This window comes from Perissodus microlepis, chromosome 2 (genome assembly GCF_051167445.1).
Source record: "Perissodus microlepis isolate ML-2025 ecotype Zambia chromosome 2, ASM5116744v1, whole genome shotgun sequence".
Classification (NCBI taxonomy): domain Eukaryota; kingdom Metazoa; phylum Chordata; class Actinopteri; order Cichliformes; family Cichlidae; genus Perissodus; species Perissodus microlepis.
The window spans coordinates 9,811,076-9,837,097 of NC_140462.1; the positions used below are offsets into that span (position 1 = coordinate 9,811,076).

Consider the following 26,022-nt stretch of genomic DNA (forward strand, 5'->3'; position numbering starts at 1 on the left):
CCCCTCTGGCCAACACCAGTAGGCGGTAGGGTAAAGTGTCTTGCCCAAGGACACAACGACCAGGACAGAGAGCCCGGGGATTGAACCAGCGACCTTCCGGTTACAGATGCGCTTCCCAACCCCCCTGAGCCACAGCCATTGCAGTGACCCACAAGACTAGTGGTGATCTGATAAACTCTGATGGCACCATTTCTGGTTTCTGTTTCTGTGCTTTCTATATTAGGTTCTATAAACCAGAGAATCAATGACGTAGTAGCGTATCTGTCTCACAACCCACCACAAAAAACAGGTTATTGCCTGTAACATGACAAATGTGACCTTGACCTCGAGTACAGTTCGGCTGAAGACTGATCGTGTGTAAATTTTATTAAATTGTGACCAATAGTGTAGGAGAAATGTTACTTGTGAGTCGTGGACAGACTGTTGCCTTGTCATGGCATAAGAATGGCACAAGTTCATCAATCCACTGACAAGAATGGCTAAAAATAAGTTTGCGTATTAGCAGATACTCGTTAATCTATGACAGGCCATTATCAGCTTAGCGATGTATTATTCATGCTCACTTTCCTATTTTTAGTGGGTAGATACTGCTGCTCCATGAGTTTACAAAGTTAACTGTTACAGCCATGTTATGAGTGAATGAGTACCCCTGTTTCTCTTTGAGATACCTTAACCACTAACATGCTATTAACATGCACGCAGTTAATAGAAAAATGTGATTTTCCTCTAAGACTAAATAAACCTGAAAGCCAAAATACACATTTTATAATTTTTAGTGACAGGAGTTCACCATTCAAAGCATACAGTTCTCTCCTTTGTCAAACTAAACATTGACGTGTGGCTGCCTCAAAAATTTAGTAATGCAAAATGTAATTTTAAGCTTAATTTGAGGGTGAAATCTTGTAGGACATTTAGATTCTCAAGGCATTTAAGGTGCTTATTACAAACCAGAGCTAACTTTAATGGAGGCACAAACCTTGAACTGTGGAGCAAACATAATCACAGATAAACATCAACTGCAAACAGACACCAGACCAAGTATGGTTTAGTTTTATTAAAGGCTTTAAAGGAACATGTCACAAATTTTGCAGTTACAGCCAAGAAGACTGAACGTGTTCCACCCATTTAACGGCACACTGCGATGCATGTGCAAGCAAAAATAAAAATGCAAAACTGGAGCAGACAGTCCAGTCACACCATTTAAAAAAAAAAAAAAAAAAAAAAAAAAAAAAAAAAAGGAAAACCCTAAAAAGTAATAGCAGATCTGATGACACCTAGACGATTGTCGTTGAAAGCACAAATTCAGCACAGTCATCATTTTAAAAAACAAAAAAACAAAACGTGTTTACCATGAGTGGCTGATTTGACATCGCATCTCAAGCTCTCTGGAATAAATTATCTGAGGAATGGGTTGCAGTGAAAGGAAGTTTATTGATGACAAATGAAGTGGGAGAATCAAAGTCAGACTGTTATAGAGAGGGAAAGGTGCTTCTTTAGAGAAAACACTGACATCAATTAATAAAAAGAAACAGATTTAGACCATTTACTAAAAAAAAAAGCTTATCGTGTAATAGTCCCTCCCTCCCCCCTCCCCATACCGCCCTCCCGCAAAATGGCTCTTGAATCACAGAACAAAAAATGAAGCCAAAAAAGGTGACAATCCCACAAAACGATTCAACAACACGTTTCAAGTCAAAGGAACCTGAATTGTTATGACAACTAGTGAATTGTATGGCACAAGTTTCCCTCTTTACTTTATATCAAGACAGAAGACCTCCTTTCATTATCGTCCTTCCACAAAATGTAACAAAGCATCCTCACCACAAAGTCTGTGTTGCAGTCTTCACAAGGTGGATACTCTAATGCCCCTTTAAGAACACCTGTCGTAGCATGCCGTTGGACTTCCTAACCAATAAAGGAACATTACAATAAAAATTATACATCTGTCAGCACAGAAATCTCCATAAATATATATCAGACAACTGAACATCAGTCAGAGAAAACTTCCTGTAGAGCAGAAAGATGAGGGGTAAATGTCACCTGTACACAATCTACACCTGGCCTGGCTCCACATGCAGCGACCAATTACTGTAGGTTTTTTTGTGTAGTTGATGGCACAACACATTTAAAAGAAGTAAACACTTTTAAAACAAGTTGATAATCCCCACACGACACCTTCCCCAAAATGAAAAAGAATAAATAAAAATAAAAAATAGAGATGAACCATAAACAGGTTTCTCCGATCGACAGCGTGTAGCACAATACAGAGACGATATGAACAAACGCGTGATCGCACACAGTCAGATGATATTTCGCAAAATGCTCAAGGCATGTTGTCTTCCATCTTCTCTGAAAACACACAGATGCCATTTCTTCAGTAGACCTATAAAACTTGACAGTTGAAATGGGCTAGCCAGCGCCCGTCACATTATTTTCGTGTTTGATTACAGTACATTACAAGTAAAGGAAAAAAAGAAGAACGTCAAATTTAAATATCTAGACAAGGCTTTGTAGCAAAGGGGAAGAGGGAAGAGAGAAGGAGGTGGGAGGAGCAAATACAAAAAACCCCCACAAACAGCATTAATAGGAATTCGTGTTTTAGAAAGTGGTTTTCCCTGTAACTGTACTCTCTAAAGTAGTAAACATCTTCACAGAGTAAACACACATCACACATGGAGAAGCATTGTCGCTCTCCAATATACTGTACCTCATCACCAAGCCTCCTGCAAACTGCAAAGGGATTTTGCTTCATAGCTTAATATAGTCACTTCACTTTTTTTTAAATTCTTTTTTTTGTTTTTTGTTTTTTTACACACTCCATGATGAATCCTGTTCATCGTGTTTCTCCCTTTTTTTTCTTCATAGAAAAACATCAAAGTACCAGTTAGGTTCCTTCACAGTTCAGTTTAGTGCAAAGAGACCACACGCTCCCTTGTTGGTGGCAGGTGAGCTGCCTTCGCTGCCTCATGTCTTTGCCAGGACGTTGGACCTGATGGGAGCAAAGAGGTGAAAGGTTAATTAAGCAAAGCAGGTCTATTTAGACTTAAGCAGTTCCCATTTAATGTGTTCTCACCTGAGTGCTTTCCATCTGTCCTTCTCTACCTGATTCTCTGGACTCTCACTCTCATAGGAAGCAAGATAGAGCCCTAGGAATAATGATAACAGATAAATAAAAAAAATTTTTAAAAAAAAGACACTGTGTGTCTTCAGGAATTTCAGAAAAGTCCAAAAGAGCTACAACTACAATCTGTCTAAATTGATAAATTAGATGGCAGTTATTTGCAAACCTTTGCTTCCAACTAGGTAATCTATAGAACTGCCTTGCAATCAAAAGTGGTCTTCCAGAGATTGAAGGTGTTGTATGCTCAACCTCTGGGCAACCAGTTGGTCGCTGCAATTACTTGCAATCAATTTCCATCTGAAACAGTCACATGGAGGTTGCCGTCTTATTTTTAATGGAGTTTGGCTGAGACATTAAAGAGTCTGCAGCTGTGAAGATGTTGGACACAGATGCTTTGAGCTAAACGGTAATGTCACCGTCGTAACGCTTGCCGATTACTATTAAAACAAATTACAGCCGAGGGTGATGAGAATGTTATTAGTTTTTCAAGCTTTTGGTCATAAACCGAAGTAATTAGGAAAAATGAATAATTTGACCCGACAATGGCACTAAATGGAAAGTAAGCGGATTAGTCAAGTTATTCAAATTTGGCCTGAGGACAATTTGAAAATACAAGGCAACAAAGACTGTAAGATGTTCAGATCTTTCTGGAACAAAGCAGTAGAGGCAGCAAGCGAATTGGACTGTAAATGAAAACTATGTGCCAGGTTCTCACCGTCCTCGCTGAAGATGGGAGCAGTGTGGAGGTAGTGTAGGATGGCCCTATCCTCCTCAAATGGACACTCTACTTGTTTCCATGTCATGAACTCGCCAACTTGCCTCGCCAACTCGACAAATTTCTAAATAAATAAATAAGCGATTAACCATTTAATGGTTTAGGATGAGGTTAACGATGGAGGAGAGGCAGGGTTAGGAAACAGCCTCACCTCAAAGTTGACGTGGCCGTTGGGCAGCCGATTGGCACATCCTTCATTCAGGAAATAAATGTCCTTTATCAGCAGACTGAAGAAAGGAATCACAATCTGAGGAGAGAAAATGGGCAGGAAGGCAAAGTAAATAGTGAATACTGAACTGCAGCCAGCAGGTTTTTGGAGGAAATCAGTCAATGTGTTGCTGAGCCCCACCCTTTCTCTGTTACTGTTGGCAGTCTGAGAGCGGTGGGCGGCCCCCCTCAGGGCAGTCCTGTAGTTGTAAAAGTTTCCAGTCGGATCCATCTGATGCTGTCAAGAGTAAATGGCAACAAGCAAAAACGCCGTCAGCATCTAGTTTTTCCCGTCTTTTACTTCTTAGACAGTGAATAGCTGTGTTTACCTCAAGAATGAAGAACTTGGCAGTCTTAGCTTTGCTCCAAGTCTTCTTCAGCCGGGACACAGGACTCATGTTCATCCCAGCTGAGAAAGAAAATGTATATATATATTTTTAACTATGAACACAAGATGGGAATCAATGCTCAGGGATTGTAAAATGAACAACTCACAAATAATTGCCATGAGTGAGTTGAAGTTTCCAATGTTGAAACACTCCCTGGCCACATCAATGAAGAACTCGATCACCTGGGCCCTCTGTTTCTTCTTCGCTGGCTGCAGCAGTGAGACAAAAAACAAAACAAAACCCAAAAATTCTGACTTAATTTTTCATAGAGAATTTATCCCTACATATACAGATACAGGCAGAATTTTTGTCTGTGCAAGTGCAGTAACACAAAATGTCCATTAAGGGGCAGTAATGCCCTGTAAAAACTAAACCTTTATCTCCTGTCCACTTACTTAGGGGAATAAATTACTACTATGGTAGAATTCAGTTGAAATTACTATTAAATAAAGAGAATCTATAAACTAAAAACATGCATATATGCTACAATGGTCACCCAGATATGTCCTGTAGTGTTACTGACATTTTCAGGTTTTCTCCATTCAGTCTGAAGTAGATCTCTGGGAGGTGTTTATAATCTTGTTCTGTTCCCAGTGTGCTTCCTAGTCTTTCTAATGTTTTGGAGGCTTCAATATGGCTGAAACTGAGTTGTGTTTTCCACTCACCATGCAGATCTCTGTCGCAACCAGGTAGCAAAGTCTGTTGAACCACCTCACGTAGGCTTCCAGGTTGGAGGTTTTTTTCTTCTGGTCACTGAAGCACGGCTGCTTAATAAGATGCGCGCGCACACACACACACACACACACACACACACACACACACACACACACACACACACACACACACACACACACACCACAAGTGAGTGCCACCATCGGGAATTCCACTATTAATTAGCTTCCCGTCTACAAGCTTGACCCCCTGTGTGAGCGCAAATAACAAAGATGGTGATCTTGGAGCAGAAATAACAGAACCAATTTAGAGCACAAAAAAAGGAGAGAAAGGAGAAACGGAGTCAAGACAGGTTAAAGTGATGATAACTGAAAATGAAAGGAAATCAGTGAATGAGTGACAGCGATGGAACGGAGAGTGGAAGCATTCAGCGGTCATACATAGAGGGCACAGTGTGTGTGCTTGCTGTAGTTTGCCATTTGTGACATTTACGCTCACTGACATTTGTTTGGATACGTACAAAATAACAATTTTAACCATATATGCAAAAATAAACAAATGCTGTGGTCTGACAGTAGACTGTAAGATTATAAAAATGGATCTAGTCTTTGGTTCTAAATGTGAAGCTAATGATAATAATAGTAACAGTGACATTTTTTTAAGAACAGCTTGTTTTAAGCCTGTTTTTAAATCATCTGTGTTTTGCAGTCTTTAGGAAATTCATCAGGAATTTGCAGCGATGTGTCAACCAAAGAAAATCAAAGGCATTTGACCACTTTGCAGCCAAAGCAAAGTGAGCAGGTCCTACTGTAAACAAACATTATTCAACTTTGGGGCAAGTGATTGAAGGGACTACCAATGAGGAAGGCAACCAATGCCCACTAGTGACCAGCTGTTATCTCCAAAGAAATATGAGACGAGTGATTTGCTTCCTGTTTGGATGCACCTTTATTGTTACCAAGCTGGAACATGGCTTTGTACCATTTTGAAGAGACCAAGATGGTGATGGTCAAATGCGGAACTCAAGTCCACAAATGAACGGACACCATCTTCTATTTACAGTCTACAGGATTGACCTAAGTACAGACTCTGGCAAGCTTAGTGCAAAATTAGTTTTCTGATTAAATAGGACAGTGTATTAAAAAAAAAAGTTCACCTGTGTTCCATCTAGAGGGTCTTTCTGAACAAAAGCTTGGACAAACTCCTCCGGTCCGATACGACTCAAATGTTCCTGGAAAATACAAACACACAGTCATGAATCACTCATCCCTGCAGGACAATACATTCACTCTCATTCTTTTCCTAGACATGCCCCAACCATAACAATTACTAACCATAACAAATCTGACCTGAACTTTAAACCAACCTCAACATCGTACCAAGTCTTTCCTTGACAGCGGCAACATATTTATGTTCCCACGACGTGAGCATTACAAGTCCACTCACATACACCGACGGGGGTAGCCCCATTAATAATTCTTTCATTTCAGTAATGGAAGGCAATCAATATGGACGAGTAATGACTGACTGAGGTGACTCACTGGAATCAGATTTCCTCACAGTGACACTTGAGACAATATTCACCTCTATTAAAAGACAGCTGTGCAGTCGCATACATGTGCAAATCAAAATGAGTCATTAGCACCATCTCAACTGGTGACGCAACCCAAAACCAAAGCAGCGCCGCACACAAGCGTGCACACAGTGGCATAAAGCACAGCTGTGTAGTTCTTTAAATAAGTATCAACATGTTGCTAAAACATACAATAATATCCAGGCTGTGTGGTTGGTGCATGCCTCTCTATCTACCCATCTCTGTTTCCTTTTGTATGCGTGCGTGTGAACGCATGTGAAGCTGTCAGGTCACATATATCCACTGCAGTTTTCATCCCTTTTGTTTGAGGCCCCGGGCGCATCACTGACTTCAGGGGTGATGTCACCGCTCAGACAAGGGTACAAGCTTACTCAGACACTCTCACAAGCACAGACAGAAACACAACCACCCCGAGATACACGTGTCCACATGAAGACACACATGAGCAGACTGAAGGCACCGAGCATGCAATCCTTTGTTCATGTGGGTTTCATCTCCTCATTCCCTTTGTTCTGCTGTCTGTGAAGGAAGTTAGCGCTGTAATAGCTGACAAGTAAGGTCAGGTTATCAAACACATGGCGTCAAAATCCAGCGAGTTATTTTGATGATTTATGTTCATCATCAATTCGTTCACTGCATTTCCATTGTTCTGTTAAAATCTTTATCACCCTCCAGTTCCCTCTCTCTTGATGTGATTTAATGTTTATGACCTTGACATGGGTGGACTTGATCTCCACTCATGCTTCACCATCCTCCGCCTTCATCTCTCCGCTGACATCCTTTCTACTTCTCCTCGTCCACCCTCGTTATCATCTCTTACCCCTGACCTCTTTCTAACCTGCATCCCGCTCTCTCTTCCCCTCCCCCCCTCCTCTTCCTTACCAGCTCCACGTGGGTGAGCTGTTGTGCCAGCGTGTAGGGGTCGTTGCAGATGGAGAGTATGTCCTTCTGGATGGGCGGAGGCTTGGTCTTGAAGGCCACCAGCTTGTCAGAGGAGGCGTTGAGGGAGACCTTGACAATGCTCTCTTCCCCCTGGCTCATCAGGGACAGCCTCTGGCTAAGTTTCTGCAGCACCTGGTTCAGGGTTTTCCAGTATGCCTTGAGAGAAGAGGAGAGCGACATGTTAAACATTTTATTGTGAGTTTCAGCAGTGCAAGCAGAGGTGTGCTGTGTGCCCTGCCTGGGAATGTTTGTTTTGGTGTTCCTCGCTCGACACGAGGGCTTAAAAGAGGACGTGAGGTCAGTCTGTTTCACAAGTGACCCAGAGCCACACCTCCCACATGTATGCACACACACCCGTAGTGCAGACAGCCAGCTTTAAATAGCAGCACATTCATCACCACCTGTCTTTCCTGCTTCCTTTCTATCCTCCCTTCACCTCCCTACATTTCTCACTATGGTTCCACTCCCACTCCCATACCTTTTCTTCGGCTCTCTGCGCCCTTGCATCCCAACCCTCTCTCCTTTTTCTCCATCCGTCTCCTTCCCTCTATTTTCCCCTCAAGACTGCAGATAGAGCCACTCCTCTAATATCCTTCCTTCCTCCCTCATGTAATGTAAGATTGCATAACAGTTAGGCTGTATGTGTTCACCCTACACTGACTCCGCAGTGACAATAATTAAATCTAGCTCCCCATCAGACTATTTTTCACTGCAGATGCTTTTTATCCAGTGTTTTTTGTCCAGTCTATCCTGTTTGAAAATTTACAGCCTTTCAAAACTGGAAAAAAAAATCTTAGGACATATTAAGTGAAGATGATTGGACTTGTTGGACATAATACCTCATCACATGGAGCTATCCTGTGGATGATGTCTTTGAGGTGTCCAACCATCTTTTCATCCCTGAAATCGGACGGGAATGTCTCTGTCCATTCTGTCAGCAGCTGCAGGATCTTGGGGCCAAACTTGCGTACTTTTGCCTGTTGTTAACGACGTGAGAAAGATTTACAACTGGCTTTATAACATAGCAAACAAAAATACCTGTGTGGAGGGAAAAACAGTGGTTATTAAGATGCTCACATGCAGCTGATAAGTACGCCTGAATGCTTTTCATACGCGGGAATATGTATTTATGTGTGGTGCAGTGCTGACCGTATCGAGTGGGCTCTGATCCAGCTGCTGCTGTTTGATGCACAGCTCACACACCCTGGCCAGCAGCTCCGGAGGAGGAATGAACAGACGAGCGCTCAGCAAGAAGGTAAACACATAGGCTTTCTGTCAAAGGACGTAAAAAGACATTCGCTAAGACACTCTCGCCACATCAATAAACACCACTGCAGCTTACTGTCATTAAAAGAAGCAGAGGAGCACTTGAAACAGACATGTGGTTAATAATCTAATCGGCAGCACTATTACTATGACTATAAAGTGAAATGGACTCTGAGGCTGATGGGAACATGATGAGCAGCAGTGACTGTAGCACATTTCATTTTACCTCGGGGTAGTAATCGGCAGTGGGCACCAGGTTCTGGATCAGGGTGTCCAGGGAGGCAGAAGTGATGGGCGGCCCATCGGAGAGGCAAGCCCCAGGCCCCGGCCCCGGGCCTTCCTGTGGGGCCTCCTCCTCCCCAGGCTCAGCACAGGCCAGATGAGGGCTGAAGCCACTGGGAGTGGTAAACATGGTGCCTGAGCACGCAGTCTGGGGCATTCCTGACTAGAATATAAACACAAACACACCAAATGAATGAAGTAGAGGGATGAAATTGGGATTTAGAAAAGTCATTCATTTCATTTTCATAAAGGTCTCTGGTACAGCCATGTAAACAAGACAGTTTGTTTGTGTAATTCAAGGTTTGCACCATTTAATCTCATGTGTACATTCAAGGACACAGAAACACAAGCCCCGCCCTCTTACTTTCCAATCCATCTCCAGGCCATCGTCTCTTCAGCGCTAGGTAACCAGTACAGCCGGTTGCTGTAACGCTGAGAGATTCACCTGGCCCTGAGAAGCTTAATCATCATTACATAAACCAGTTTGGCATCTTGCTTGTTTCCACTCACTCCAGTTGACCTGCTGGACCCAAACATTTTCTCTGTCTCTTTTAGATCCTCTGTGCATCCTCCTAATATATCACTTTCACTCTTATGTTCCAGTGCAGAGACTCTTATTTCCCCACACTTGATGAGTGCCTGTCAATGGCAGATGATACAGAATACCTCTCCTAAACAACAAGCCCCGCCTACCACGCTGACAAGCCAGAGGTGAAAATGAAAACAGGTCACACAGTCACTGTGGAGGCTGATCATGTTGTCTCCACCACTGACATGAATCCCTTTACCTTTGTAAGGCTCTGGCTTACACATTTTAAAAATTCAACAGGCTCTTCCCCTCAGTGGACCAACACTGCAGCTCTAGTGGAAAGGAACGCTTAATGTGGTGTAAGCTAGAGCAGTGATACCATAATGTCACTTGCAGTACAAAAGAGCTCGTCTTCATCACCCAGCTTAAAAAAAGGCAGCCATTAATAGTTAATTACATTTTATAGTTTCATCCAACTCTTCTGTGGGAATAGCTGTGCTCTCTGACAGCGACTAAAATGACCCGTAGCACCACATCCAACTCGAATACCTGCAGTCTCAAAGTTGCTCTGGTTTTACAAAAGATCTCTGCCTGCAGGACTCACAATAAAAGCAAAAAACCTGCACGCTGACACTGAAACCTCAAGCACAACAACATACCATACCAAACACTCTTCCTGTTGTCTATTGTCAGCTTGGCCTAAATATGCACCTGAACACATAGTAAAGTGTGTATGTATATGTGCGTACACATACACACACACACACAACAGTACTAACACAAAAGAAGTCCTTCGTAAACTGAATGAAAGACGGCATGTTCGTCCATATTAGTGATCATCCTAAATGTCTTCGGCCATACTTTCATCCTCTGCTGACCTCTACAAGCCGCCCCGATAAATGAGTATCGTGGGTCCCCCTGGGTTGAAAGGCCAAACGCACGGTGCCATGCACAAATGCACAAATGTTTCAAGTTCCCTGTGTGAGTGGATCGGCTTTCCTTTGTCCTCCTTGTTCCCCTACATTTGGGCACTTACTTATGCACTTGTGCACACCTAGACACAAACACACAAAGACAGGCTCACAAAAGGCTGGGGGATGGGGAGTTCTGAGAAGCGTTTTACACTTACACCACTGACACCCAAAGCCACATTTCTTTTAATATATGTTGTGGTTAGAAAAGGCCGACATCTCGTCTGCGTATCAGTGGAGTGATCTTGGCTCTATGTGCAATCGGGGGTGTGTGTAACCAACCAAAACACTATACATCTGATTCAGACAAATCAGCCTAAATACTAAAGCTCTATAAATAACAGTGGGTGAAAAACCGGAGTTTAAATTGTAGAGTTAGAGATTATAGAGGATGAATGAATATTGTTTAAAAATGCTAAAAAAAATTGCCTTAAATTACATTTGACTTGTTTTTCACTCATAAAAGTTACTGGCTCTGTCTAGAAAAGTCCGGGATGTCCTTGCAGTGACACCCTGCAGATTGGATTATAACATCGAGCCACAGAGAACAGGATAAAGGACTAAAGTACACGAGTGAAGCTTTATAGTTACTAAAGAAAACTTCCTTTATGTTAAGACTGACAGGAGGACAATATCTGCTTAGTTCAAGGTGACTAAATCTCACACAACTCTCTATGTCTCTGTGTTTGTATTTCTACATGTATAGCAGTGTCTGCGAGTTCTATACTACGTGCTCACACTGTCAATGATTCCCCATAGCGCATGTGATAATCTCCCATCTCCGTATTTCTCCCCACTGCTTCCTCCTCAGCCTCCCGCTCCTCCCACCAGCACTTCTCAGGCTCTGAGTCATTATTTCATCACAGCTCCTCATGTCTGTCAGTCGATACCTCACAGTTTCAGTCAGTCAGGCGGCTCATCTGCCAATGTGTACATTTTTTAAATGGACAAGCCGAAAGCAAAGTCTTTTCTGCGACAGTGAAAGTAACCCAAAAGGACTTAAGGGTTGAGGTAGTGATGTGTGAGTTCAAAGTAGTAGTGAAACCTGCAGGGGTGCAACTTTAACTACTGACATAAAAGTGAAAGCCAGACTATGTGACTTTTATGGCCAATTTAACTAAAAGAGACAACCGAGGAAAAGTAGGGCTTGCAGTGAAACAGCAGCAAGAGCAGAGACTGACTCAATAACGTCAGTAAGAGCAACAAATAATGAGGTTCGCTTTACATTAGCTAACAACCGGCACCGTCAGCTGTTTGTCACCTCATGCCATCCCAGTTAAACTTCCTCTAAAATGCCTTCCTGCTTGAAACTCCAAGGGAAGACCAGCTTACCTAACACAAAGTCTTATGACTAACAAACTGAAATACTTCCTTTAAAATGTCACTTCTTCCCCCCTCTAAGCCATATTGCTTACACCGCTTTTTCTACAGTGTGAAGAAGTCATCCACAGCTGTACTCTGTGTATAACTTGTTTTCACAGCTCCTGCTACACGCAACCCCCTCTGCGCCTGTCACACTGTGTCAGCACTGCATGAAAAAACACAATGAGAAACATGTAGCTAAGAACAGGTGAATGTAGTGATGTGTGCTTTAATCCCCCCCCCGAGATCTACGGTAGCCTTGCACTCAGTCTAGACAGCTGGGGGGTGTCATTGTTCTGTGCCCTTGCAGCCTGTGTGCATATTGTTGTGTGATTTGGTTAGGCTGCTATCGTTGTCATCAGGAGATCTGCCTCCTTTGTTCCATTATGATTAACAGAGTGGCACGGTCTGCGGCCACACAATCTTCGACAAAACCTCGGCTGTCAAGCAGCGCATGTGTTGATGAATCAAACGCGTTCCTCACATAACCAGCCAGTTTAGCTGTCAAACTGCTTCTTTGTTGTTAATCCGCGGCCTCGTAGCAATCATTCCTACAACACTCTGTAAAACCCGTTTCACTAAAAACAAACAAAAAAAGAAGAGAACAGTCACACCTACTGTTCTCGTGTCTTCCTGCTTAGGTGAGTGGTGACAAAACTGTGCAAATATGTTCTTTCACAGAGGGGTTGATGGACGAGCAGCATCAGAGACCGGTCTACGTTCAGACTGAGGAGGGTTCTTCAAGAGAAAAAACAAGAGAAAAATCTGTGCCATCAGTGGGTCAAGGGTCAAATGAGAAGCGGTGGGGTTATTTGATGGGGCAGAAGCAGCTTTGAGGTCACTCTGCTTACTTCTATTAGAGCAAACACTACCTCTGCTGCTCATGATTATTAGTCATCACCCAAGCAAGACAAGGAACTTGTCTATAGGTCAACACCCACACGCATATTAAAATAAACAGTCTGGATCTTTTGACACTTAAATAAAAGCGGGATGCTTAACTATACAAACACATTGACGTCTGAGCAAAAATTTCTCTTTTCCTTTCAATACAGAAACAAATCTTAACACTTTTCAATATTTTCCTCTGACGTTAGCTAACTGATTGTACAAAGTCCTAAGCAACATTTTTATCTCAGCCTAACAATATTCTTCCAGACACTTGAATATGTTCCAGGTAAGTGTTTTCAAAGCTGATTTCATGTCCTTGACCAGTGGCGATTCTACAGGCTGTTGTTGCCCAAGGCTAAAATTCACAGGGGGCCCCCCCTCACGATTATGTGATAATTTTAAACATGTCCAGAGCGCAACATGCTAGGCAAACAAAAGAAATAACTTGATGCTAGTGTCTCTCCTCTAAAGCTGAGGCTAGATTAACATTATTCCTTTTGTACCATTACATTTAACCATTTTCAGTCCAAGAAGGAGAGCTTTTCTTCATTTTCACTGATTATCTTTCATCGTTACCAATAGGCTTGCTTAAACAGTATAATTCATGCCACATACAAGTGAGTGGAGTCAGGTGAGGACCTATTATGGCATTGCTGTAGTTTAAAGTGTTTTGGCTCTCTAGGGCGTCCCACTGGCTTGGAGGGCAGAGCAGTTGTCTGGTGGCAAGTTGTGCCTCTATCTGCTATGGCAAATACAAAAATGTCATTATGTTTAGCATATTTTTAGTAAAACCAGAATAAATTTTCTCTCACTTCATCGCATCTCAATATTTTACTAAAATTGTGCACAGTTAAACACTAAAAGAACTGAAAGCTTCAGGTCAGGCAGGGTAGGAGCTGAACTCTTTTACAAAGTCATATGTTAATATGCAGGCCGATGTTCATGTGCATTGCCTTGCTAAAATAAGCAAGACGCTGCCTGAACACTCTGCTCTGAAACAGCATTAAATAATGGGACCTTCACCACGTGATCCAATCGCCAAACCCTTTTTTTTGCAGTTTTACACTGATAAATATTATTCTTAAGCCGTTGAACTGTTTGCACACACAGCCTTTGCAAAAGAATCCTAAGAAACTTTCCCACGCTTTATTTTATTCTATCCTTTTAATACTTGGTACTAGTTTCAAAATTGAATTTAAGTGGTTTGCACCTCATTGTATTTTCTTTTTAGTTACATTTCATACAGCATTCAAATTGCAGTTAAGCACATCTTTGATTTTTGGGCCCCTTATATCTATAACACACTGCACCGATACTGAGAAGTGCAACGAAGAAAGACGGAAACGATTACATGATACAAAGCTATTCTTAGACAAGCGGCACATCATCTGAAAGCAAGCACATCAAGTATCCGGCATGGGTGCTACAGCAACGTTTTGTTTTGCTTCTGTCATTGCTTCGTGGTTTCAGAGATCACAGCTGAAGGAAAGTCGAATGAATATATAACAAAAAGTGCTTCCCCTTTTTTTCTCAAGATGCTGATACCAATCCAAACGAAGTTTGCAAACAGTCTTGGCTCTATCAGTGTTAATCTCATCCTCTGCAGGCTTCCTCCTCACCAACTAATTTCGGACCCACATGTTAACTCCTTTAACACAGAACAGCTTCAACACTTCATCTATATTGGGATAGTGCTCTAAAAAAGCAGATACTTGCGTATTTTTGGGACTGACACTGTTTTGTGCTCCTCCGAGTATTAAAGCTCTGGCCTGAATTTTCTACCAAATTCTTTGAAAGCTGAAATGATGAGTATTCTCAGGATGGCACAGGCTTAAAAGTGAGTAAACACCTCTTTGTCATGCAGCCTCTCACTTCCCTTTCCCTTGCACATGTCCCCTATTTTACTCTCCTCCTCCTTTATCTCCCGCTCCACGCCCCAGATTCGAATGCTCCCAGTCGGGACGCCTGTACAGATGGCCCTGCAGCAGCCTGCTCTCCCAGTGGGAGCTCCTGGCATGGGAGGCTTTTTTGGCCCTCTGCCTCTGCCATCATCCCCAGTCGCTACAGGAGTCCAAGAATAAGTGTACTGGCGTCCAGGCCGAATGTCGAGGTACACAGACTGAGCCAAACTGGCTGCTGAGCTGCACAGCAACCTCCTGGCACAGCTGACAATAGAGAGACCGCAAAATACCACACATGTCACTACACACGCTGCAACAAAAGCAGACCAGCGCACTATTGTTGGGTAATGGTGTGTGTGCATATTTGAGGAGCTGAACACAATCGAGTACATTGTATCTTAAGAAAACATATCCATGCACACTTGCACCCACGTAGCGGCCAAGCTCAAGATCGAGTTACAGTGAAGGCATTCAGGTTACACACCCATTCATCTGTCTTTTTTTTTCCTTTGATAAAAGCCTGATTGGGATTGAAAAAAAAAAAAAAAATCACAGTCAGGGCTCAACAGGAACACACTCCCCAAAGCCCTTTCAGTGGAATTCCCCTTAAGTGTCTAAGTGGAGTGACACTAATATTCTGGCACCTGTTCCACACCCACCAGCTCCATCAGTCCCACTGACGCTTACTGGGAAATCTCTTTAATGAAAACAGCTTGTGCGTGTGTTCCCATCCTCATTCCTGAGCGAGTTCGGACACAGCTGCTTCCACGCAAGTGTTGGAGTTTCTGTTTGCGTACGTGCTCGCAAGAGTCCGAGATAGTCAACGTCCATCCAAGTCCAAGTGAAGTCATTCACTCACTATGAAAACAACGATCCGTCTTACTGTCCTCCAAGAAGTGCTGCTAAACCTGTAGCACGAGAAGAACTGCAGACAACTGATCTCTAAAGTCAAACTGTCACCTTTGTAAAATTTACATTTAGATGGAATCAAGTTCATCACTGCAAAAAACCATTAACTGTGAGGGGTGAAAAAAAAACCCAAAACCCTCCAAATTTAAAGGTTGAGCACCATTATCACAGACTCCACTTTCAAACCACTTCACGCGTGCACGAAGCGCACTTCTGGATCCATCTCCCTGGTTTGTTGAAGATAAAAATCGTGTATTAAAATAAGCTGAATGTCTCTGACATGATGGGCCCGGTCAATCTATCATATTATGTAGAGATAATTGGAGTTGAGCACAGATTGGCTCTTAGTGAGCACATACCACATGGCTGAGTTGTGAGTGCCCTAAATCTGTCACTCACAACGGTCACAATGCCTTAAAAAACAGCCATGTGTTAGTAATAATATGTCAATTTGCAGCCACCATTCATGCAATGTACTTTTGCAGAGAATCAGACAAGAGTGATTTTGTCTCTGTCCTACACAGGCACAATTTTGCCTCAAGTGCTACTTATGAGAAATTACCAGCTCACCAAGTAAATGGAAGGAAATAGCACAGAAAACCAGCGCAGGGCGATTGAAAGCATCCAGACAGAAAATCTGAATTAAACAATGCCAATGCGCAGCAACCTAAATAGGCCGCTAAGCACGTTTTAAAATTAGTCTGCCAGTGGAAACACCCACTCAGCATTGTATTACTCTCAATCAAACCTGCACAATAACCACCGTGAGGTAATGAGCGAAATAGTAACAGATGCAAATCTAATAAGCACACCTTGATAATTTCATCACGGCCGTCGCCTTTGCCGTTTAAGTACATCTATCAGCTCATTACAACCAGTACAGGCAGAGGCTGCACTGTGTGTCACTGCTGATGTATGATCTCAAAGCGTACTAATTAGCATTTGGTGATTTCACGGGGGCTGTCTGTTCACCGCTCATGCTTCATGTATTTTGATATGGTTACACACGGGCAACACCAAAATACAAGACTCATTAATTCACAGTTAGTTTCATTTTTGCTATTTGGACCCAACATTTCATATCTCTGTATGTCATTTTGCGTCTTAACGGACTCTCAGGCAGAACTGAATCACACACCGTGCATAATAAATCGCTTTGCAGTCACACCTTCTGCTTTCTCTTTTCATTGTTACGGGCGGTTCTACAAATTACACTGTACAAACACTGGGGGCGGCTTTGGCTCAGTTTGTAGAGCAGGCTGTCCACTAATCACAGAGTGCTGGCAGCTCAATCCCTGGCCTCTCCATGTGTCAAAGTGTCCTTGGGCAAGACACTGAACCCCAAATGTTTCTCTATGGCAGGAAAACACCTTGCACAGCAGATTCAATTGTGTGAGAATCCATAACTGAAAAAAAGAAAGAAGAAAAAGAACAACACACACACACACACACACACAAACAAACACCGTAAAGCACTAAGTAGAATAGCTATAGGCCAAAAGATTCTACATCTACCACTGTATGCCAACACAGCAGTCTGAGCTGGAAAGATTAGAGGAATTTCCCTCAGGCAACATATTTTGAACCGTGCATTAAAGCCATGGTTTCTAGCTTTTCTCTTTACTACCCTCTTCAGGTGCACTGTAGTGCTCAACTGTTATCAAAGCACAATGTACTTGGTAGGGCTGCGCCATATCATGTCGTCCAGGATAATAGCTGCATCTCATATTGTGATATCGTTGCCATAGCAACGCTTTGCATTTATGTTCCCTTGTGCAAAACAATGAGAGACTCTCATGTCTGAGAGTGAGAGGCACGTGTAAGCCAATTTAGTACCTACAAGCTACCTCAGCAACCCTCAAACACAGCACTTTTTAAAATATGCAAGAAAATCTTTACTGCTAAAGGATGAAACAACAAGAGTGTTTTACCATTTGAGGCCCAAAAAACCCCCCAAAACAAAACAAAAAAACCCCCACAACATCTAGTAAAACCAGACTGTAAAGCAAGAAATGCTAGAAGCTGTTCATGTGGAACTCAAACCCAAAGAAATGACTCCATCGAGCACCAACTACAGGACTAATATTATCAGTACCAATACAGACGTCGCAAATTTTGAACACATTTCAGTGACCATCAATTCACTCAATTACTCTCCACAATAAATAGTTAACACAAAATAAGAAACATTTCAGCTTTTCATGCATTTTGAAACTGTTTTTTTTTTTTTGTAAATATGGCTGTCCCTGAAGCACTTTGGGCTGACATCATTGTTTAAACAATAATAATGTATACTTTATTGATCCCCGTGGGGAAATTACTGCCAGGGGAGCAGTGTGTAGGGACGGTACCTTGCTCAGGGGTATCGCAGGGTAGCCGTTCAGTGGATTCGAACCCCCAACCTTCCAATCATGGGGCGACCATGTTACCTACTGAGCTATCCCTGCCCCAAATGTGCTACAGGCTATAAATAAACTGAAACCAGGTATCGATCTTATTGCACTAGTATCGATCCTATACTAATACCAACATAGGTATCAATACTATCGACATTTGGGTCGATGTGCCCACCTTTACTCCATATAACAGGAAGAGTAAATGGTGAGTGGAAAGTACTGAGCTGAAAAAGCTCAACCCAAGCTACGAGACTGCAGGTAGAAAATATTTATCAGTAGGTTTAGTTATTGTCAAACTGAAATGTTGAGCAGCTATTTTATACATTTACTGAAATTTTGAAATATTGCTGCAGTCTCCAATTTAGGTTAGAGTTCATCAATGACAGTAGTTCACTGGAACAAAAAGATAGAAAATTCCCTTCATTTACTTATAGTTATAAATGCTGCTGCCTTCAAGATGCAAGCATAAATAACACATATCAATATCAGACAGTAATTCTAAGAACACACACACTCTTGATTTAATAGCAAAGTTTAATGTGAACTTTATCTGAATTTTGCGACACACCTGCCACCTCTCAAGTGAGCAGAAGCTTGGCAGTCACCGCTTTATGCCTTAGATCCTATATCTGATGGAGCGATCACCGTGCTCACTGTTTATCGAACACAAGCATCTAATCATATCTCATTGCTTTTTTGACCCTGTCGAATCCTCTATGATTGACCATCAATACTGTCCATATGACAGCATGAAGGCCACGTAGAGGCAGCTAATACAGCTCAGAGCGTTTCCATGGAGTCAAGGCTCCTGTTGGGAGGTAATTAGATGCCTGTTGAATCTCCACTGTGACACAACCCCCCTTCTCGCACCCCTTTATTCCATCGAAATCCCGTGTTTGTCCTCGCGCTCACTCTCTGGTGACAGAGCAGGCAGTTCTGAGTGACTCCACATGTGAACTCCATCTGCCACGAGCTGTCAACACGATCAGTCTCATCACCTCCGAGTCAGCGGCAGGGCTGCTGCGTCGCCAAAGGACATCCCAAGAGCTGTCAGGTACACAGGCCGTCATAATGTAATGTCCCTTTGTCAGTCGAGTACGTCCTGACTATGTAAGGTGTGAAAAAAAAACATTCGAATTCTTGACACTACACCACTAGCAATGTGAAATGGGGGAGATTTGCAAACACTTAGCAAGAACATTGTGTGAGTGTTAGTCAAAGTAGCAGTGAAAATAACCGGCTGTGTTTCATCTTTCTACAGTGCCTGTTTTTTTTGGACCATCATAACTCGTTTCATGTTCATATTATACAAAAAATTATAACAAACTTAGTAATACAATTAATTTAAATTCATCTTGGCTTAAGATGAAAAAAGGTTAAAGAAAAGATTTTAACTGATTGATCATCCATCCATCCATCCATGCAAGTGCTACAGGAGCACGAAGCCAATCCCACTGTAAATAACTCAGCACCCATTTAATAAAAAATGAATACATGAAGAAGTCTGAGTATTTTATTACTGCTTAAGTATTGGCAGTCAGATGGAGCAGGTTTCTGTTTGCATTGCTCCATCACAGGACAGTAGTGGAATTCCATCATACCAGTATAGTACAGCACTTCACACAGGCACACACACAAATCCCCTTCCCCCACACAAACACAGCCATAAACCTTGCGGTGGTGATAAAGCTGTCATTGCTACCAGACTAACAGCGACTGCGTTTACCTCCCCATTGACCTGCTACCAGAGAAACCCTGCCTTTCCCTTTGCTGTCTCTCTCTACACCTATACACAGACCTCACTGTCTGAGAATTTGTCTCTTTCAGTCTCACATTAGACCAAACGATGCCCTCATTAGCAGCACACCTGTTATCCTCTGCAGGCTCGGCCTGAATTGGAGGGAACACAAGCTTTAATCTATGTAACCGGTGACTTCTGCCAGACCCCTGCTCCAGTGACTTATATCTCTACATCTCCCCCATGTACTGCACAGCAAGGGCAAGCTGTTAGTTCAATTAAAATAAATAAATAAATAAATAAAAACACATTCTGGATGAGGGCAGCAGGCCTATATATGGGCAAAGCAGAGACAAGGTCAGCTGCATTGGTAAACCCACAGAGGAGATGGAACAAAGAGCTGAGTGGAGGTCCTGATCACAGAGAGCAAAGGCAAAGGGTGTAAATGATGCTGCGGGACTAAAAATCATAATTCACCCTTTATCCAAAATGGATGACATGCTAGACGGCAGAGAAGCAGTGAACTGATGCACTGGTTCAGCAAACATGGCACACAAACGCAAACAGTGAAAGTGAGGAAAACACGTTTCAGCGGGGCTGAGTGATAAACAGAGGAAGGGCAAAGCAGAGCATGTGACAATAGAGAGGAGACAGAGTCTGCTGGTGCCTCCTGAAAGTCCACACAGAGAAGGTATGGTCACAAAATCTCCCCCCTCACTCCCTAGATTATGGTGTTTCCCTCCTACTGGAGGACTAGGAGATGCAGTCTGGCTGCTGAGACTTGGATGAGAGACACATCAAAGTGTGGTGCTGAATTGCAAAACTGGCTCACCCACCTGACTGGTTAGTCGACAGAACCGGTTTTACTCTCATCCCCTTTTGCATTGAGTTGCTGAGAGACGGACAACAAACCCTTCTGGTTTGTACTTGGTTAGCTGTGCGAGCTGCTGCATCATCCCTTGGGTGTCAAGTCTACTTACCACCTACTGGATGTTCATCTTCCTTTCCCCTTTCATTCCAAGGAGAACAGAGTAAATGTCAACAGTGCCGCCACCACCACACCCGTTTACTCCCTCTCCTACACCCCTCCCTCCAAGGCACTTTTTAAGGGTGTATTTTGTCTGAGAATAATCAGCAGCAAGTTTACACAGTTAATAACTGCATGTTAACTAAACCCAGTCCATCAACACACAGCACACCGTGACATTTTTCACTTATGAGCGGCTGCTGTCTTTGTTTCCAATACCACATTATCACCTGCCCGCACTCATTCTCGCTCATGAACGTGTCAAAGACAGAAGACGCAGTGACTTTATTAAAATAGAAAAAGATAGAGCCGGATCCTTTCACGCCTTTAAACAGACGAGCACGCCGCTGACTCACGGCACACATCTGCGATGTTTCCATCGTAGTAAAGTGATGCAAGCGACGCTGCCGTACCTCTACAGCGATAAGGAATCGTGATGTCATCGCTGCCTCCAGGTGAACTTCTTATTATGACGACACAGTGTCCTCGTAGGCAATCTGTCCGATTACAACGCGCGCGCGCACACATATATACACACACACACACACACCTACCCGTGCGCACAATAGCCCACACGCTGGCGCGAGCGCAGGCTGTGGGCGTGAGCGCAATTTCAATATTTCAGAGTGATAATATTGTAATTGTTGCCACTCACCAGCACTACACTTTGATCCTCATCTTTGATCCGACTCGTATCCGATGTCAAATCGATATAAGCTCCGGTGCCGGTTATTCCCAAATTAATCAGGGTTTAGAAGCAGCTGGGCATCAGCTGGGAGAAGTGAAGCCGGACTCCAGAGGCACACCGCCTGGTTGCAGTTAAGTACAGTGTTTACAGTTGCTTGTTAAATGTCCCGCACAGGCTCGTACCGGTGTGCAGCGGACACAAACGCAAGGTTGGGCCGTTAAAAAGAGCGTCCCTGAAGGCGTGGCGACTGTCCTGTCCTGCGCCACGGAGACTCGGCGGACTGCACAGTTACATCCACACGTCCTCGGAGCGAGTGATCAGCCAGAGAGGAGAGTTGCTCCTACTACTCACCGGTCAGGCAGCGTATAATATGGCTTCCGCGTTCGACTCTTTCAAAATAAGATGATCCACGAGTACTGCGGGAATTCTCGAGAAGCCCGAATAATAAGGGTTAAAAGCCACATGTTCATCGAGTACAATTGAAAACTTAGTTAGCAATAATGATTCAGGGCGCATATTAATCAATCAAATAAACATTGAATCATATCTAAAAAGTCACTTTTACACGCATGTGCATCTGTAACAACTTTGAACTTTGTCTTGCCAGCGTTTCTCATCGTTTTAAGCTTTTATTTTGAAAGCAGAAATAATTTCCGGTGGTTGTTTCTAGTAGGGACCTGGATACTGCCGTGGGCAAGCAGTGTTATTCTCTCTCTGTCTTCTTGTCCATCCTCCGTCTCCACACAGACACACACACACACACACACACACACACACACAGAGGTCTTTTCGGTTTCTGCTACTCACTCTCATACCAAAGCACAATAAATCGCAGCAGTGTTTCACCTATTTAAACACAATGCGAAAACCCCCAGACTTCCCAATTAAATTAATTGGGACGTATTCAGCAGGGTTGTGAAAATAACAATGTTTTCCTCTGGAGCTTTGAGTCCATGGCTATATTAATTTTACAACCAATATAAGAAGAACAAGAAAGTTAAACAAACTGTCAAAATTCCTTTAATAGTTGTCTGCATGAATCACCTTTTCCATCTCCAATCACAACCAATTTACAAGAAGCAAGGAGCACTTTTAATTTGTAATCCTGAGGCGTCTGTTTTACCACTGACAGCCTGAGTGATGCCTGCTAACCATGACCCCAGATTGAAAGGGTCACCTCTGAATGTGGAAATGAGACTCTAACATTCAGAGTCGGGCTGTATTTCCATTAAAATCTGATTGACTTAATACCATTATGTGAATTTAAAAACAACAATGGGATGTTCAAAACATCTTTATTGAGTGAAGATGAGATAAGATGTGAGGTCTTGCTTTTTAAAAAAAAAAATTTCTGGGTTCTTTTTTCTCCAAAGTTAAGCTGTAATGTATTGGAGGGGAGTAATTAATTTGAAGGGAAGTGTTGGAGAGAGGGAAGGGGAGAGATGGACAGAGTGGGAGATAATTAAGTGGATGAATTGCAGAGTGGTAAAGGTTCTTGTCGTGTCGTGAGGGGCTGTGTGCGAGCTGCTGTCCCTGGAGCTTTGATGCCTGCTGCTGTGGCTTCTGGATGAAGGAAAAATTGGGTCTGACATTGCAGCAAAGGACAGAGATAAATCTCTCTCTCTGCTATATACACGCACACACAAATACGCGAAGCAGGTGCACAGGGTCTTGTTGTGAGAGGTGGGAATTAATCTGCACATGTGCATGCTATTTCACACGTCCACAGACATCCGTTTTTGTCATTTGTACAAAAGACTGCTCTGACCTTTATTTAGTCATCCATTCTATTGATTTCTATAACATTTTGCTTACAATGCAACCGAGATCGAGAATGAAGGGCCATCACTCAAAAGAAGTCAGATGTGCCAGACATTTCAAATGTAGGACGACGCTGCACGTCAAGATTTATATCCACTGCCTGCATTTCATAACCACAGTGCTTTCCCAAGTTCCACCTGTTTTCATTTGCAATTAGCAGACAAAGTTAATAATAAAATCTTCTGATACAGGTTTTTAATACCACAGTACTTGCAGTCATATCATTGTAATTACTTTTTGGGGATAATTATGCATTGAAAATCTGGTATCATGACACACAGTGTGCAGATGACTAAAAAACACAACAGCAGCAGACCAAAGCTGGAACACATTATTCTATCTAACTATGAAAATGTACCATCACATTTGTTTCACCTTCCAAATCAGTGCAGAACACAAGCCTTTGTTTAAAACCTTTTACTGTCTGTAATGTGGCAAACTAATGGTTAGTTCACTGACCTAGCCTCCTGGGAAATGCCAGATTTTATGTGTACTTCGGTGTAGCCAGGCTGTCTGGATAGATGATAGTGAGCATACTGTTCATGACGTTCTCTTCTGTTCAGACAGACATTTAAAAGAGCTAGTGAAGGCTATATACATACATACATATATATATTTTCACAGTAGCTAGTGGTTGTTGTCAGAGAATGATGAGAGGCGGAACCAATGGCAGTGTAGTAGTTTGTATTGTTTCCTCACAGTAAGAAGGTCCTGGGTTTGAATCAAATGACCAGTTTGGGGCCTTTATGTGGAGTTTGGAGGCTCTCTCTGGTTTCCTGCCACAATCCAAAGACACGTATGTTGAGGTTAATTGGTAATTCTAAATTGGCTGTAGATAGGAATGGTTTTCTGTGATAGACTGGTGACTTGTTCATTCATGACAGCTTGGATAGGCTCCAGCACCCCCTGTGACCCTGAATTGGATAAGTGGAAGAAGATGGATGGATAGCCTAAGGTTTCATTTCAGCAAATGCACCTACTAGAAGACCTTTCACCTTCCAGTGTGCAAAATCGTCTTCTGTCTTAAGATTTTGGCACACTACTATGAGCTGTCTGTTAAGAGAGATGATACCATTTGTGTTTTAAATTTGGTTTTAGTTTTATTTACAGATCCAAGGCCTAATTGTGTGCAAACAATGACATCACAACTGATAAAAATAACTGCTGAGCCGACTAAAAGTGCTCCATACCTGACCTCATACCTTCACATAAAACCACAAGCACAAATGATTAAGCTTGTGGCATGTTTTTCCTTAGATGGTGATTTCCCGCAGTGTGGCTGTGTGAGCATACGTTGGTGATACACACACACATACAAACACAACAATAATCGAAGCAGCACGCAGGGACGGACTTGGAGACAAAAAAACAAACATAGTTCAGATATGAGGCTAATTTGTTTAGGGGGATGTTTGTCACCTTTCCTGTTTCTCTATTACTCAACGGCTGCTAAACTCTTTGATTAGTTCCTGTCATGCATATATGTGTGTTTGTATGTTTGTGTCTGTGACCTAAACGTGAATCTCTGATTCCGAGAAGCTTCTAGAATAGCAGAAGAAGACACTACTTTCAAAACTGTCACATCACCTCTGCTCCTCATTCTCCCCTTGCAGGCTTACGTTGCACAGTGAGGCTCAGTGACAGATGCTGATTGCATTTGAAACATTTCAAAGTTTGTGTGCCCACCCCTCTCTCTTTCTTTCTTTCTTTCTTTCAAAATCATTTGCCTGCAGTATATAACACCCCCATTGCGCCTTCATCAGAAGCTGTTGCTTGGTGCCGAGAGAACAACATCCCAGAGAAGTGCTGCAAATAAACTCGACAGTCACAGATCAAATCTAGCGCTACAGTCAGTATAGGTGTGAATGCTGTGTTCTCCATTACGATCTTCACAGCAACTGCAGCAGTCAGTCACTTTAGTACAATGACAAAGCCACTATTGAAATGTGGCTATGCTAATTCTTTTTCTAGAAACAGTACATAGCACGAGCTGGTAGTGATGGAGGTGACCTTTTTTTTTTTTTTTTAATCCAGACAGCAAATAACTTAAAAGATATATCCTATCTTTTCTCTCTGCTCTCAGCGTTATCTCTTCCCACCTCTCTCTGTGTCTCTCTAACGGCCCTGCTTCCTCGGCTCTCCTGCAGGGCCCAACATGCCTTGCCAGAAGCATACTCATTATTTATGCCACTGCAAATGTACCACAACAATGTAAAATTACTTTTGCATCTGTTACGAGTGTAATTCACTTCTAAAAGGAGGCTATTAGTTCTATTAAACAACCTTTTTTTTGGTCACATCATGCTGTGTCTGTAGTTAGACTAACTTATGATTACTGCAGATAGAATATTCTTATAAGATTCAAGGAAGAGCACGAGTGATAGAACACGAGGATGCTGCAGGATTACATTACAGACTGCAATATTTCTCCTGTGCATGACAGGATGGACAGATTAGTAGCTGTCAGCGATAAGTGGGAGGAAAGCAAGAAAAGAGAGGAAACATTCAGGAGAGATGACAGGTACCTATAACCAAAAGCTA

At 42.7% G+C, this 26,022-nt stretch overlaps 1 protein-coding gene across 3 annotated transcripts; it reads right to left on the reverse strand.

The window, feature by feature from the left end:
• Nucleotides 1-1,034: 1,034 nt before the first annotated feature.
• On the reverse strand, nt 1,035-22,014 carry LOC146392281 (ras-GEF domain-containing family member 1C-like). 3 transcript variants are annotated; one of them, XM_084944687.1, is made up of 15 exons: nt 21,628-22,014; nt 12,729-12,848; nt 9,193-9,411; nt 8,850-8,972; nt 8,540-8,677; nt 7,641-7,856; nt 6,321-6,395; nt 5,158-5,259; nt 4,599-4,701; nt 4,433-4,512; nt 4,246-4,341; nt 4,048-4,143; nt 3,837-3,960; nt 3,074-3,146; nt 1,035-2,989 (listed from the first exon to the last, which is right to left on the reverse strand). In XM_084944687.1, exons 3-15 carry the CDS (start codon nt 9,403-9,405, stop codon nt 2,965-2,967), a joined length of 1,464 nt encoding a protein of 487 aa, XP_084800813.1. In that variant the 5' UTR covers nt 9,406-9,411; nt 12,729-12,848; nt 21,628-22,014; the 3' UTR covers nt 1,035-2,964. The 3 variants fall into 3 exon arrangements, with proteins under 3 accessions (XP_084800813.1, XP_084800803.1, XP_084800821.1); XM_084944677.1 differs by lacking the exon at nt 12,729-12,848 and having other exon boundaries at nt 21,628-22,013; XM_084944695.1 differs by lacking the exon at nt 12,729-12,848 and having other exon boundaries at nt 5,158-5,256; nt 21,628-22,012.
• Between the last annotated feature and the right edge of the window lie 4,008 nt (nt 22,015-26,022).

Bases quoted from the DNA above. Each gene is read 5' to 3' on its own strand.
- LOC146392281 (XM_084944687.1), bottom strand. From the start codon at position 9,405: ATGCCCCAGACTGCGTGCTCAGGCACCATGTTTACCACTCCCAGTGGC. The intron at 5,260-6,320 runs GTGAACTTTTTT...CATCTTATTAAG, and splicing joins ACCCTCTAGATGGAACACAG to CAGCCGTGCTTCAGTGACCA. The intron at 3,961-4,047 runs GTGAGGCTGTTT...TTATTTATTTAG, and splicing joins ACGGCCACGTCAACTTTGAG to AAATTTGTCGAGTTGGCGAG.